Here is a 16,614-nt window from a genome sequence, read left to right as displayed (position 1 = left end):
GCATACAACTGAGGAATAAGACAGGTCAACCAAAGCAGCGATGTGTGTTCCTCAGCCACCTCCCAAGATGAGTACCAGGCAGCCAGCCACTTCAGGGGTGCGTGTGGCTATGGTGGATCCTTTTGCTCCCCTCCTGGGAAACCTGCATGCTCCATTACACGTCTGAAATGCCTGTACACCAACACATGCAGCGTGGGGAATAAAGAGGAAGATTTAGAGGTCTGTGTGTGGTTGTAGGGCTGTGGTTGCAGGGTGATCCTCCTGCTCTGCTCTGCTCTGCCCTGCTGAGGCCGCATCTGGAATGCTGTGTCCGTGCTGGGCTTCCCAGTTCAAGGGGGACAGGGAGCCACTGGAGAGGGCCCAGCGGAGGGCTGCAGGGGCGATGAGGGGGCAGGAGCACCCGCCTGCTGAGGAAAGGCTGGGAGAGCTGGGCTGGTTTAGCCTGGAGAGGAGAAGGCTGGGAGGGCATCTTGTCAACATCTGCAAATCGCTTGAGGGCAAGTGTCAAGAGGAGGGGGCCAGGCCCCTTTCAGTAGTGCCCAGCGGCAGGACGAAGGGCAACGGGCACAAACTGCATCACGGGAAAGTCCATCTGAATCCGTGGAAGGACTTCTTTCCTTTGAGAAGGACTTCTTTCCTTTGAGGGTGACCGAGCAGTGGAAGATGCTGCCCAGAGGGGCTGTGGCGTCTCCTTCTCTGGAGACACTTGAAACACACCTGGAGGTGTGACCTGTTCTAGGAGAGCCTGCCTGAGCAGAGGCTTGGCCTAGGTGGTCTCCAGAGGTCCCCTCCAACCCCCACCATGCTGTGATTTGGTGATCTGCATTCTTCCTTTGGGAGAAAAATGCAGAGTTGTTGGTTGTGAAATCACTGGTCTTGTTTTTCAGCTTTCTACATCCTATGGGCTGCCCAGACTGAGTGGTTTACAAGAATGTGTGGAATTGATTTTAGCATTTCAGAGGAGAGTAAAATGATATTTTTTAGTTTTACAACATTCTGAAGTCATTCAGAGCTGGGTAGAAAACAGCAGTTTTCCACTGTGGTGGATTTTGGAGACTGAACCACTCAAAAAAGGCACCCTAGAAATTTAGTCTCTCCTATCTTTCTCTTGCACAGATTGTGAAGATAAGGGCAGCCAGACTGACATAAAACAAGGACATTTTCAAGCATAATTTTATCTGTATCAGTTGTATAGAAACTTTCTGTTTTGCAAACTAGAAATTTAAATTAGAGGTGTTTAATTGGCTCTGGCTGTGGTCATATGTTATGGCTGTTCACATCAAAACCATATTCCACAGCTAGGTAGGAAACTGTGGTCTTTGACATTAGCACAAGTCAAAGCCACTGAGTTGCATTGGTTCAAAGAGGTTTAGCCACATCGCTGTCTTTTGGCTGGGAGAATGTTTTACAATGGTTATGAAAAACATTTAGAAATACATGTTAGGTAAGCTGTTACCTCACAACTCTATGAAATTCACTAGTTGTCTGTAAAGACACAATTATCTGTATCTTAGCAGGGCTGAGGTTTTGTTTTGCAGAACTGATTTCTTCATTTCATCTTCTGAAAAACGAAACAAACGCATTTTGGGCAGTATGCAGCTGCTACTTTGCTTTATTTTATATAACTAGAGTTCTGTTATTTCACGTGACTAATACATTGGTAAGAGGAGTTAAGCAGTAATAACTTTTTGACTGTTATTCTACAGAAGTGGTACAATTTACTTCAGATCACTATTTAGTAAATAATCAAATGCCCATTATATATTGTGTGCATTTTTAATTAAGTAGGCATATTCCGTAGTTTGTAAACATGTACGAGTCTTTTTTTTTAACGGCTACATATAATTCAGGAGGACAGTGAAATGTCATTATGCAAATGAAAATCAGATTTCAGTATCTGTATTACTGTTGTTTGAAATATTACTCAGATACAGTTTGCAGTTTGATTAATACTGTTTATTACTGTGAACTTGAATTACTTGGAAATTATTGTAACCTTTTTTTTGTTTATTTTGAAGGAAATGAAGTACTGAGTCGTGATGAACAAAGTTCTCTCTTAGAGCAAATAAATAACAAAGAGCCTACTCTGATCGAAACAATCTTCATGGTACTGTCTTACTGCACTTTATCACCCAAATCTCTTGGCATTGCTTTTGAGTCATACATGGAAAAAGAGCAGTTGTGGAAGTGCTTATACAATATGACAGGTATTTAATTTATTAATAAGTATTTAAAATCTGATGTTAAACATTGTCAGTTTTCAGACACGTAGAGCATATCAGTTTTAAATCAGATGAAATGATGGTAGCTTACTTTAAAATTATATGTGGTGATCGAAGTGTTTTGAGCAAGTTCGTGGCAGGACTGGTGAAAATTTAGAAGAAAGCAGAGGTTATGGAGCAGTGTGGTCAACCAAGAGTCTGCTTTCCTTAAGCATCTGTCTTACCAGCAGGCTGGCAGCAGATGGTTTCTGTAGCTCTCTACCAATGCAGGTTCTTTGTTTCTGTGCACGTAATAGATCCAGACCTTTGCCACAATTGAAAACTAAGAAACAATTAAAGGAGAGTGGTAAAAGAAAAGGAAGGACTTCTGTTGAGGGAGATATAGTCTGATGGGCATATAGGCTCTGCTGTCAACAGGCAGACAGGCTCCTGATTTTCCAAGCGGAGGGAGAGCTGCCCTCACAATTAGACCAACTAACTCTGCCCCCAGGGAAAAGCAGTATTCAACCAGAAAAGAGAGGTGAGTTTAGAAGGGTGATCTTGCAAATGACGGCTGAAATGCAGGAAAGCTCCAAAGAAAAAGAAGAAAATGGGATATGTAAGAGGGGAAACAGAATTATGAACATCATGAAGTTGAAAACACTGGTGGTAAAAGTTCTCAGGTATTCCTCAGGGAAAAATGGGATTGCAAAAAATAAAGTCTGAGAGGAAGAAAAATACAGAAATGTTGCATGGAAACGTCCAGAAAGGCCATGCAGAGAAGACTAAAACTTAGATCGGCAGAAAGTACAGACAAGCAAAACTATGAGCAAAGGACCTAACATGTCAAAAGACTTCTTGGATGAGTCCTGCATCACTCTGCCTGAGAACTGCTACTCTGTGGTGATGGAGAAGCTGCAATTCTCTGTGGTATTAAGAATGCGGAGAAGATTGATACTTTCTGTAATGTCAATAACTGTATTCAGGATGGTCCATTTTCAACATGCAATCTCTGATAACAAGCTGTCTCCCTGTTGATGACTATAATTTCTATGCATTTTTGCTTCCAAAATAGCTTTTCTTTCTCTGCTGTGCTCTAGCATAAAGGTTGGGGTATCTAACAAATGGAAGTTCATTAGTACTATCAATACAAGGAAGGAAGTAGAAAAAAATAGGTATATCTGTTTGCTTCATTGATGTCTAACAAGTAATTTAATGTATTCCATATAAAAAGGAAGACATCAATCAGCTTAAATTAAATTTTTAGAAACATATTGATGGAGAAATGAGGATGAAAGAAATAAATTACATTGTATTTTTGTCAGTACTATATTAAGATGGCACAAGATGCTACATTGTTTTGCTTTATATGCCTTTCTTTAATTTGTAACAGAGTAATAAGTCTATGTTATTATGAATCATAACATCGTTACTTTTCTTTCCATAAGAATCCTGAAACACTTCTTTCTGAAACAGATTTACACAAATTACTACACGTACTGAATATTTAATAACTCTTCCTTCTGAAGTTTCCAGTTGTGGTGAGCCGGAGCCAGAGGTTATCAGATGCTTGAAGTTGACTTTGATTAATTCAGTCAAGGGTATAGTGAAGCAGATAATTTCTTTGATGCATTCATGGGAGGCAACAGAAAACTACGGAACATACCAGCACAAGCAAATAGTTCCTGAAAGTTTACTGAAAACAGTTCCAAAGGAATGGAATTACACTCCTCGGGAAATGAAGAGAAAAGAATCTGGGAAATGTGGGTGAAATTTATTCTGTTTTATAAATTTGTCACAAGAGGTCATTACCACTTTAATGAGTACATAACAGAATTGAGCAGTTACGGTTTGTGAGTGTTGCAGTTTGACCACGAACAGATCAATTTCCAAACATTGGGGGGGGGGGGGGGGGGGGGGGTAAGTACTTGGCGTTAAAATTCAGTTATTCTTTCTTGAGACTTATGCCCATGAATACGTAAACTTTTCAAAATAATCAGCATTCTAGTACTGATGCTAGTAATAGTACTGATGCTAATACTAGTAGTAGTACTGAATATATCTTTAGCATCTGGCAGTACTAAGGTGGGATTAAAGGCAGAGCAGAGCATGGTGCCTATGGTCTTGTCTTAATGGCTGTAACCAGTTCTTCCTTAGTCATCTTTTTAGTCAGGACTGTTTAGACTTAGATGCGCAATTCTGACTGAAATGATTACAATTTATTCATCCCAACTTTATATCCCAACAACTGATGTTTGAATAGCACTGAAAGTGTTGTGAAATATGCTACTGCTTTGTTGTTGAATAAAGAGAAATAACATACGTAATAGGGTATGTTTTGAAGGTGATTACATGTAAAGTTAATTTCTGGTATATACATTCATAGCCTACAGTGTCTAAAGCATCTGTCATTTCAAAAGGCTAACTTGTGGAAACATTTCACCATAAATTTATTGCCACAAAGTATTACCTGATTATTTTCAATACAGTAGTATCACTGTAGTATATTCTGGCGTGAAGTTTTGAATAGGTGGATTGTGGGCAAGCCATGGCATGAATCCATTCTTGCCATGTATCTTCTCTTCTGCATGTTGAGGCACATTTATGCAGCAGTGTGCTCACTGCAATCTCGCTGCAATCTCACTGTAATCTAGCACTTGTATGGCTTTTTTAGGCTATTGCTAAGCCTGAACTGATGTGCAAGCTGAGAGGTGAGGCTCAGATTTAGTGACAAATGAAATTGGCTGTGTGACACCTAGAAGAGACCTGGCTTGCTTTTTATTTTATTTTTTCTTCCAAACAAGTTGAGAATACCCCTGCAATGAGTCAGGGGTTTTCTTGGTTTGTTTGGGTTTTGTTTCAGTGGGTTTTTTTTAGATCTTGACTCTGCTCCAGGATCACCTTTTCATATATTTTTCCATCTTAGATATGTCTTGGGCTTTGAGCAGGATATTTTCTGTAGTTACTACTCTAGCTACTTTTAATATCTGGAATGTTTTAAATACAGTGTTATATAGCGTGTGTACTTATATGAAAGTTGATAAACTGAAGTTTTGCAGGTTTGAACATAGAAAGGGATTGATACAAAATTAAAAATTATGAAGGTATCTAATATCCTGAGACACTTGGTGCAATGTTCCACTCATGAAGTTGAAAAAATATTACCCTAAAATTTTGTAGAAAACTTTTTAGCCATTAAGTTGCCTTTTTCATTTAGCCTGTAATAACTGTGCACAGCAGGACTAATTGTTAAGAGAATCACAGTCTGAATTCTAAATTTTCTAGGTTCTCTGTTTTTAATTCATGTTATTGTTTAGATTTTGTGGGATTTATGTGGAGGAAGCACAATAGAAGTCAAGCTACAGTGTTGAGTACTTGAGCTTTTTACCCATTTTCAGTACAAAAGAAAGTTAGAAATTATCATACAACATTCAGAAGCATGCTGTGATAGAACGAGAATGTTAATGTTAATCATATCTTCTTTTCTTTCTTTTTTTAAGGCTTCACAAGGCTTGCAGCTCAGGCAGTATCTATTGTAATCAGCAAGTTACCTACAGTGATTGCATGTTTGCCTCCCCCAATTAAGTACTTCTTTTTTCTGGCTGAGAGAAAAATGTCAAGAAACTTTGCTGAATTGAAGAAAGCTGGTCTGCTTGTCTGGAACTTGATTGTAATTATATGTCGGATATTTGAGGATGGAAATACTGCAGAACTTTTAACAGGTGCAACACTTGACAGATGGAGCAAAGAAAAACTCAGTTTAGTTCGTGTGTGCTTAGAAAGTATTATGGGAAAACAGAAAAGTGGTCCTAAGCAAGTAACCCAGAAGGTTATACAAAGCATAGAACAGCAAAGACCAAACTGGATTGAAAGCCAATTGCTGAAGGCAAGAAAATTGAGCACAAACTGGTAAGAATGTGGTAGTTTTCAGATGCTGTTGTTTGTTCTTTATTTTACTGGATTATTGGCACGTTTATGGCTATTGTTCAATTTTTAAAAAATGAGTGAACAGTGATCTTATGTGAAATGTATTAGTTCTTTAATATCGATGGCTTTATAGCCTGTTTTTGCAACTTAATTGTATTGCTGAAACATGATTTTTTCATCGGAACAGTGTCTTCATGGTACTTAGATATTTTCATGATCATCTAAAAATGTGGACAATTTAGCTGGTGTATCTTTCAGAGTGTGAACTGATACACTGGCTAGAAGGGACCACAATATATTTACAAATTAATTTTGCTATGGTGATTAAATTAGGAGGGACTATGAAAAGCTTTCAGTGTTCATCTGTGATTAAAAAGTAAGCATACTTTGTTTTAGATCATAACAACCCTGAAGGCAAGTAGGATGTATCAAAACAGGACAGGGAGAGTACCCTGCTGTGCCTTTCTGAGGAAATACCAACCTTCCCTGCAGATCTGACATTAAGGTCCAAGTGTTTTAAGTCCTTATAATGATTTTTTAAGGAGTTGTATACGTGTCAGTGCGTTCCTAGTCCAGTCTGTTGTAATGCTGAAGTCGTGTACTGTTCTGTAAAAATACTATTCATTGGCTTTCCAATATTAGATTTATTGGAGTCACATGATTTACTTTCAGCAGTCAACAAATTTATTGAGTAAGATTGCTTCTTTTTTTTTTTTTTTTAATGATTATTCTTGAAGGTTGCAGTCGTTGCTATCCTGACAGTAACTGTCCATATAAACAAAGGATATAGTGGTTGTAGGTCAAAGTCACTGATACCAGTGAACATGATCTCATGCAGTGCTTTAAGGGACAGTATCCTGTTTCTGCGAGTAGTCAGTTACCATGAGCAGCACTAAGCAGTAATAGTGTCACACAAATGCTCATTGACATTGACCTTTGTAATCTTTACATTTCCATTTAATACTAATTTACAAGCTCTAATCCAGTGATTAAAAGATTGAAGCCAGATGCCAGTGACTGAAAGAGTCATAGAATAAAAACCCCATAATGATAATGTGTAAATTGATACTTAACATAATGGTTCCATAATACAATTTCTAATGTCACTGAGAGACTAGGTATTTCTTAAAAAAATAGAACTGCAAGGTGAGACAGTATTGTGGATAACCTCTAAAAACTAAAACTTCAGTATTTGCACTTCCAAAGCTGTGAATTTTAGATTAATATGCTACTCTATATTCTTTCTAGCATACCACAAAAATGCTGTATTATCCATCAGGTATCAGACTGCAGGAAATGAATGTGGGAAAATGTTTTCTGTACGTGTACAGTGTCAACCGAAGTGAGGACTGGTTTGCAACTAGGGCCCCTAATTTTAAGCTTAAGAAACTGAAGAATGCATTACCTGGTCTCCAAGCGAGTACCTATATGATGCAGTTATCAAGCGAAGTCCCCTGACTTCAATAGGATTTCTGCAACAAAAGTCTAGCATAGATGTTATTTTTCCATTTTATATTCAAATATCATGAGTCAGTTTCTGGGGGAAAAAACGAGCTAGTTAATAAATAGCTGACATACTCAATGTAGAGATAAAATACTACAAATGCAAATTATAAGACTAATAAATTAAAGGTGAAATTCAGATATCAGTTGAGTAGCGGTCACATAATCACTAAACTAAAAGCAGATCATTCAAGAGGAGACTTGTGATGTTTACGTGATTTGTTTGAAATAGGAATGATTATACTTGAAAATCTGAGTTAGTGTAAAATTTTGTTTTCATAACCTTTTCATAATTAAAAACCTTTTCATAATTAAAGGATTTCTGTGGGTAACTGTATGCACGTGCGTTTATATATATATATATTCATATTCATAAATGTTTATAGACTTTTAATAGATACAATATGCAGAAGAAAATAAAAACCATAAATCTCAAAAATTTGTTTGGGATTCACCTACCCAGTTGTGGAAACATCTTTGAAGTGCACTGGATTTTCATAAGCAAAAGTCATGCTTGATTTTGTGTCACATTATTGTTATCAGGACTGCTAGCTACATAGGTTCTTCCATTGTGGCACAGAAATTCAACTTAGTTTTTAGGAAAATTAAAAAAAAAAAAATCTTCAGTGAAAGGTTCAGGAAGTGACAGTTGTAGGCATTGCCAGTCTCATGTACTGCCTGAAAGCATTGCTATTTATTAAAATAACCTTCACTTTGTGGTAGCACCAGAGCTGTAAACAGTTGCGTTGGATACTGAAGAACATGCATCCCGAGAAAAAAAGAAACGTCTGTCTTTGCAAAGTAATTTGTTGAGTTGAAGATTATTGTTTTTCATCATGGTGACCCTGACTTGGCTGGCTGGGTGCATATCCAGATTAAGATGAATGCAGTTATTCCTTGGCTGAGGTCTGCCTCTTTCAGGGCACATTCTTCCTAATGACATGATTGATAGGCAGTCCCGGATCCAGAGAGGAACTCATTAATCATTGCACTGACTGAATCCAATCATCTGCTTCACCTGCACAGTGACGGACAGGAAAGGATACAATTTGGGCACTGACACTGATAAACTCCTTTGTCAGAGGTCCTCAACTTTTTCAATGTCAGTCGCTAAGAAGTTTGACAAGAAATTCAGGTTGTATCTATATGTGGCGTGGAACAATCGGCCTTAAGTGTGCTTTGATTTTAAAGATCAATTTCTTTGAGGCTTTTCTGTAAAATACACCATAATAACAGAGTATCACTTACTTCCATTCAGCAAAGAACAAAATTATAGTTTATATTTTGAAGCTATTTGCTCTGTGGGACGTTCTGAAGCTGCATGTGGAAGCAGTATCGGCTTTAATGTCCAGCAGCTGTGTAGCATTTAAGTGAGCCTGCAGGTCAAACAGCAACTTTCAGCAGAACTAACTTTGTAATCATGGCACACTTTCAACAGTAAACTGCAACTTACAGCCGACTGTACCAAAGTATTTTGGGAGTTTTTTGATTTTACTTCTAAAAAATTAATTTTATTTATTTGTTTTTAATAATTCAGCATGCTTCTTTGAGAGATTTTAAATCAATCCAGTAATGACTGTAGAATAGAGAAAGCATGTTCTTGTTGGTCTCTTGAGTTCTTGACACATCGGTGTGTCAAGGTGCCAGCATATATCTCTGTTGCAGCTCTAATATCTGAGGAAAATAATTCATTGTAGCACTTCTTTTTTTAAGGCTTTGTCAACGTGCAATACTAAACCGGTGACTTACGTTGGTATGCAGAGAGAGCAGTCTGACAATGTTCAGAGTTCTCAGTGCATGTTTTTCAAGGCGTTTGGGGCAGTCACCTTCAGATATTTTTTTTAGCAATTTCACACAAATGCTTTTAAGAAGAAAAACAAGGAACAGTACAGGGCAAAAGGCGCAACAAGTGGCAAATAGGTACCTTTGAAATGGTTACCACCATACCAGTGGGAAGAAAAAGACTTCAGTTTAAAACTTCTAACCTATACTTAGAGAAATGGCTACCTTTCTGACATGTTAATTAGGCTTTAATATGTGCAGCCACAGGCAAAGGAAAATGTAAAAATATCAAATGCAAATGTCATTTCTAGTAGCAAAGGTACTTCTCTAGTGGAAAAGAAAATTTTTAAAAATGCATGCTGCTTGTATGTCCTTAGAGTAAAGAATGTTTTATGTTTTCATCTTTCAGTTTAAAACAATTAAAATGTGTATAATAAAAAAATTTTGCTTATCATTTATCATATATTTCTGTAAAGGCTTATGAGATACATCTACGGAAACATTTCTTTTGTGCAAGCCAAATCTTTGTAAGATTTTGTAATGTGTAGTTTTAGCTGAATTTGTGTTAATACTTTGATTTTTAGAAATTTAACTTAAGAATATTTGCATCTTTTCTGTATTCTAGTGCCTCAGTCACAGTAGAAGGTGCAACGTTAGAGGAAGGAGGTATTGCACTTGGATTCACTGAGCAGAAAATAAACATGATGGTCCTGGATATCTGCCACAAACCAGGTGGCAGCGAGTACCTGAGGCAAATTTATCACATCATCCGGCTCAATGAGGTAGGGAAACGGCCTTTTTACCGAGCAATTAGGTGTGTACTGGCCTGAGGCAGCGTCTGCTGGCAGCTAAGGGTTAGTCAAGGAGGTGATAATGCTTCTTAAAGTCAATATGAAATCCTATATTGTATTGTAATAGAATCCATTCAGTATAGGCTTTTCTGCATTTGTACAGAAAAGATTACTTTATGGGAAACAATGTGGATTTTATTTATGTACTTAAACAGTACTATGGCTCATAAACCTCCTTCAGATTCATATTGTAGACGATAGATACATTTTAGGAGTTTGAGTGCAGTAAAAAAAAAAAAATTATAAAAAATCAGCAATTGAAAAATTGAGTGTTACAGGAAGTAAAATTAAATGTGGTAAATCAATTCTCTTGATTTAAAAAAGAAAACAAAAAACAACCACAAACAAACCCTATGGCTGTACTGAGGTAGTAAGTGCAGCCACATGAAAACCTTACTTAATCCAGATAACTCTGTTCAGTTAAAATGCTTTTGAAATTACAGTAAACAAATTCAGTTTTGTTTGTTGCACATGGAATTTGGGCAATGTAAAAGAATTATCTCATTATTTCTAAGGCTGTACTAAATTGCCCCAAGTTACCAAAAGCATTCAGATTTTATACACTGAAATAAACACAGGTTTGCTTAAATTGTATGGTAACACAGATCTACACAGCTTAATTAAGAAAGTTCTGTTTATTAGCTTTAATTACTAAATTACTATTCCTTGAATGCATAAGCAGGTGCTGTTAAGATCATTGCAAGCATACAGAAGTGTTTATAATAAAATGCAAAATAATGCAAATATAGGCATAGCCAAGGTTTTTCTTAAAAAAAAAAAAAAAAAGATAGGAAAAAAAAAACCCAATGAGGCAGCTATGTCTGTACGAAAGCAATAGGGAACAGCTCAGTACTGACACTGAAAATCAGATGAACTGTTTAGTTCCTAAGTATAGGCTTAAAAGCAACCTTTATGCATTTTCATCTGGAAGCTTTAGAAGCAATGTAAGCATATACATAAAGATGGCAACCTAATATTAAAAAAGTACAGAATCTGTTCAAGTTTTACCTCAAACAATTAAATGGCTCAGGAAGTGATGTGGAAATTATTACTGTAATACAGTCAAACAAAACCTTTTCACCTGGAGCACATTCAAGATTACTCTCTATGTACAACGGAGTGAGGAAAAGATGATGAGCAAGATCTCCAAAAATAGCACAGAATCCAGTAGTTAGGGCAGTCACCTAGGGGACAGGATATGCAGGCTCGAATCTTTATTCTGCCTGGTTCAGACCAGGGAATTGAATCTGCATCTCCCACATCTGAACTAACTCCCTAAACCGCTAGACCATTAGCTACCAGCATGGAACTCTGTCCTTTTCCCCTGGTGGAGTTGTTTCGCCTTGTAGAAATTGCTGTAAAAATCCATTCTGTAACTTCTAGGGTCAAAAATAGAATCATACTCTAGCTGAAGGGGTAGAATGCCCAGATTGGGTTCTGGAGACCCTGATCCAAGATAGGGCTCCTGTGAGTATTTGGTTATTTATACAAAGTGGAGCAGCTCCAATAGGAGGTGAGAGACTGGGAGAATTAGGTGGAAGAGGGACTTTAGCCTGACTTTCCACATCCCAGGTGTCTCTCCTTGACTTTCTGCAGCTAGTAAAAGCTTTGTTAAATATAGAACATTTCTCAGTGGAAAAAACTGTCTTGTTTTTTTTTTAAAAAAAAAGAAGAAAAAAAATCCTGACTGGCTTGACTTGAAGAAGGACTTCAAATCGTGTTACTTCAAATTGCCTTTGAAACCGTTACAAAACATTTCAATGCTTAGCATGGCATTATGATACTGCACCTTTCAATATTATTTTTCAGAAGTTAGATTATGTTTAATGTGCTTGGCTACCAAGAAACAGACTTTATTGTCTGCTCAAAGGTCCATCCTTCTGTTTGGAGGTTCCTTGGACTATCAAGGGATTGCGTTCTTAAAATTAGTTTGGAGATCTTTATGCTACACCGCTTAATAATTTTGCGTGAGTAGAGAACAAGATGATGAGATGGAAAGTTGTGGTTCTCAATACTTTTCCTTAGAAAAGCAGATGAAAGGGGATATAGATTGTTAGACACTGTATTTGGAAATGGAGCTATGATGTTATGAAGGTCTGTAAGAGGTACCGTAGTACTCCAAACAGACTACAGTCCTTCATGTATTTATCAAAAAGAATAATTATTTTAAAAAGCATTTTTGACTAATGGCTACCAAAGAGAAACCAGCTGTCCTGAGCTGTCCAGCTCAATAGTGTTCTGTCTGCTTGGTTTCATGCCCGTCAATTACAGTGAGGACATAGCTCATGTATTTACAAATCTGATTTTGTTTCTATTTCACATTTTTGAAACATGACCCTTCCAGGGTCTGCAATACGTACTGTACCAAAGGAGTTCTTAAAGTAATGCATTTACCATTGTTGAATAAATGTCAAAACATAAATCCACTGTATTCCAAAGACAGAAAAACACCTGTGCTGGGAGGTGAGCTGGTACCATTCGAAATGTTCAAACGCTGGCCAGCACGGACAGCGATTGCCAGTATCTCTACTGAAAATATGAACAGAACCTGCTTCTGCTGGCTTTGTGACACCCAGGGGCTGGGTTACTTCAGAGCTGCCTACGGATTTATATGGAAATGCATGCATGGAAGGCAGTACGTACATTTATGAAAAATTGGTAAATGTATAGAAATAGCTTTTAAATAACCCCCTTCACCATGACTTGAAAATCTTTGTTATGGCATGAAGTCATGAATGAATGGGAAAAAAACCCAAACATTTTTGTAGGCTGAGAATATATAGGTAAGAGACTTGGGGCGTGTTTTCACAGCTGGGTTATGATGTTGTCTTAAACCAAAAAAGCTCTGAGTTTTATTTTATTTCATTTTTTAAATTCACTTAGATGTTTTTGTGATTTTCTTAGGGAGCCCTGACAACTGGCTGCAACCAGCAGAGAGAGACAGTTCTGCTCTGTCCCTTGCCCTTGTGCTGTCCTACTCCTAGGTCCCCCTTTGCATTAGTACTAGAAGTCATGCAGCTTGTTTATCTGGCTGAAACCTTTGCTTTTTTCTGGCTGATTTCACAACATATGCTGGTGCCACCACAAGGGAGAAACAGAGACAGTCTATGTGAACTGGGAGGAAACTTGCGCCTTTCAGGCCAGAGACCGCAGCTGGATCAGTTAAAACTGATGGTGAAACTATTGTTTTAGAGAGACCCAGGGAGGAGCACAGGGTGCCTTGGCAGGTAGTTTACCTGTTCCTTCACCTGCAGCTGAAATTTTTTATCATCTCAGTAGTACTGCAAAGAGGAACATTTGCACCCACCCATCTTATGAAGACTCACCTTGAGTACTTGCTCAATGTTATGGCAATCCTATCTTTATGGACTTCGTTTTAATAACAATAAAGCGTTTAATCACAGTAGTCCTTTCAGCAAATAGATCTGTAAGTGTTTCATTATCTAGCTCTTGGTAAAATGGTTCTATTTAATCAAAACACTTTATTGGCATGCAATGATGATTTATTTACATAGTAGTTTAAGAAGTGGAAACAGAGAAGATTGTGGCCAAAATAATCATGCATCTGTTACAGTATAGTTTCTAAAATTGCCATGTAAATCATAAATGACTTCTAGTCTTTGAATGCTTAAAGAATTAAAAATGTCTTTCAAGAGTGGGAGAGTATTTATTTCCTGTGTTTAAATAACTGGTTTGAACACGTTCATCAAACAATTCATAGTCGTGTAGTAACTATTCAGTCTGTCCAAAAAATAACTTTAAATATTCGCATAGAGTTTATCATGTAAAATAAATCATGTAACAGCCATCTCTACATTAGCACAACTCATAGAAAATATTTATTTTTCACTTCCACAGATGCCTAACATATGTATATATATATAATGAGATCTGATACACATAATTTGATGACAATTTCAAAACTTAGATTGTTCTGATTTACTTCAGTTGGACGGATGTTCATGGGCATTATTTATTGTTTGTTGTAAAATGGTGTTACTCTTAAAACGGTTTCTGTTTTGTAAAAGATTACTTATTTATTACCTCCTTTAATGTAAGGAACTTCTATGAAGCACACTGTAAAGTCATGTTTGAAATCTAGGTAAATTTTACTTACAAAACTAAGTGACATATACTGTTTTGTCGTTGTTTTTTCTTCTAAAAGGAATATTTGAAAGAGCAGCTGTCTTGTGAGAATTCCTCTGAAGATACTGTTGCCTCCAGTCAGTACCTGCCTTTGACACTGAAGGGCAGAGAAGAACAGCCTGTGTTCAACCCTTTCCAGGTGTACAGACAATCTTGTGCAAAAGTGTTCAATCAGGTTCGTGAAAATCTGAAATGTTGGTTACAGTGTAGTTTTTACTTGTCAATCTTGTGATCATGATAATGACAGAGACTGAAATAATGAAAATGGAATTAATTATGTGTGTGTTTGCATTCGATGAAATGTAAAGGAATATCGTTACTCAGGAATCTAATGACGGCACCCTCTACAATAACATGTCTTCAAAAAGCCATTATTGTCCTGTTCTTTTATAAGAATTATTGCATGTAAGAGCAATTTGCCTTTACTTAGAAGGAAAGCCCATTAGTAGCAAGGACATTTATTACATCTGTGTAATGGTACATAGGGATAGTCATAGTCCTTTGAAAAGTCACGGTGAAACTCCAAGTGCACATTTAGAATCTTTCTGATGAGTCTTTTACAGAAAAGTTGAACAGTAAAGGAAAGGCTGCTTTGGAAACACAGAGATTTAGAAGAACAGTGAAAGAAACAACAACAAAAAAAGCAAGCATCCATTTCTGTTTTTCATTAAGCTATATTAGTGATATGTAAAGGGTTATAATTTACTTATAGAAAGTAGTTTTGTGATAATGTAACGGTTAAAGAAAACAGATCTTCTTGCCTAAATGTCTGCCAGAGTGCCATGTGACCAATTCATTACACAAAATGGTGTGTAGTTTCTAATACTGCTTAAACACTTTACAAAAATCTTACATCATTGTTTCTCAAGTCTTCCCTAATCCATTATCTACAGTTTTGATTCTACCCCTCAATCGCAAATGTTTTAAAAAACAATGGAACTATGGTATTACAGTGGGTATGAAATTCACTTTACAGACTTGTGGTAGAAAGACATTCTTTTCCAGCGCAGCCCTGCTTTTAAATAGTGTAATCTTCTTTCCCAGTTTCGAGGATTTGGGGCTGTTTCATCAGTTGTATTGCTGTAAATATATCTGTTTTGGGTTGTGGGTTTTTTCCTTACTTGTTTAATGAATACTTAATCATTATCCTGTTGCAGTAAAGGTGTTAATATCTCGAAAAAAGGAGATTACTGCAATATCACAAGGCTTCTCAATCCAAAGGAACATACTTAAAAGTGTCTTTGTTTTCTTCCACTAGTTCCCTTATGTGTATCTTAAACTGATATAATTTAGGGGGCTAAAGAATCACTTACTCCAATTTGAAATGCAGAAGATAGTTTACCATGCATCAATTCTCGATTCATTAATAGTGAGATAGAATAAGACCTTCAAGTACTGACAACTCAGGGCAGAATTCTTCTGCTACATGACAGGCTTGCAGTGCTCTATTAATCAACAGATGACAAGGGATAGTTCATATTAAATTGCTTTGGATTTTGTAAACTTTTGGCATAAGGTCTATTACCTGAATATGGAAAAGTATCTTAAAAGAAAAAAAGAGCAGATCATGGACCTTAAAGTACCATGTGCCAACCCTGTTGTTGATAATGACAGACTTATTTCCTGAGCTTAATAATATTAAATAATTTAGTTCCCTTTACCATACAATTGTACATTTATTTAGTGGTGTAGGACTGTCTGTTTATAAAATAGTGGTCAGCATAGCTCAGTGTCTGGTCTCCTGTGAAGACTATTACCAGTGCCTGAAGAAGATGCCAGAGCGCTGGCAGGGAACAGTTATTCTTCTCAAAGGATATATTTCTTCTTAAACCTATTTCTTACTGTTTGGCAACTGCCATGAAGCTTAGGAGTATATAATCCATGATTAATTTCTTGATTTTCTTTAAACCTATTGTAACTAGATGTGTATTTAATGCATTGGCTAACATTTTATTCTTTTTATAAATTCTAAGTCCCAAGAAACAACTGGTTTCACAATGTATTTTGTCAGTGAGTTAATTGCATATTGCTTTTAAAAACTTTTCTTTCCAGAAGGGCCAATTGGAATGGGCATGGCAATACTGCTTGTGAGCCCAGAGAGCTGGTTCAGCTCCAAACAGAGAATGTTTGCGTTACACTACACTATAAAACATTTTATAATATAAAAACCCATAATATATAACAATGTAAGAGCATGTCTGTGC

At 36.9% G+C, this 16,614-nt stretch overlaps 1 protein-coding gene across 3 annotated transcripts in view; it reads left to right on the top strand.

Annotated features, from left to right (window-relative positions):
• The window catches only part of KIAA0825 (KIAA0825 ortholog), a 253,339-nt gene that overhangs the window by 116,142 nt on the left and 120,583 nt on the right, over nt 1-16,614 (top strand). For all 3 annotated transcript variants that reach the window (XM_040580892.1, XM_040580893.1, XM_040580894.1), the window contains 5 exons: nt 2,019-2,207; nt 3,731-3,964; nt 5,702-6,110; nt 10,039-10,195; nt 14,430-14,585. In XM_040580892.1, the coding sequence (XP_040436826.1) occupies nt 2,019-2,207; nt 3,731-3,964; nt 5,702-6,110; nt 10,039-10,195; nt 14,430-14,585 (1,145 nt within the window). The remainder of the gene's footprint in view (nt 1-2,018; nt 2,208-3,730; nt 3,965-5,701; nt 6,111-10,038; nt 10,196-14,429; nt 14,586-16,614) is intronic.

The sequence above is a fragment of the Falco naumanni genome, chromosome Z (genome assembly GCF_017639655.2).
Source record: "Falco naumanni isolate bFalNau1 chromosome Z, bFalNau1.pat, whole genome shotgun sequence".
Taxonomy (NCBI): domain Eukaryota; kingdom Metazoa; phylum Chordata; class Aves; order Falconiformes; family Falconidae; genus Falco; species Falco naumanni.
The sequence above is the reverse complement of the archived record's forward strand: the minus strand, read 5'-3'. Positions and strand labels throughout refer to the sequence as shown.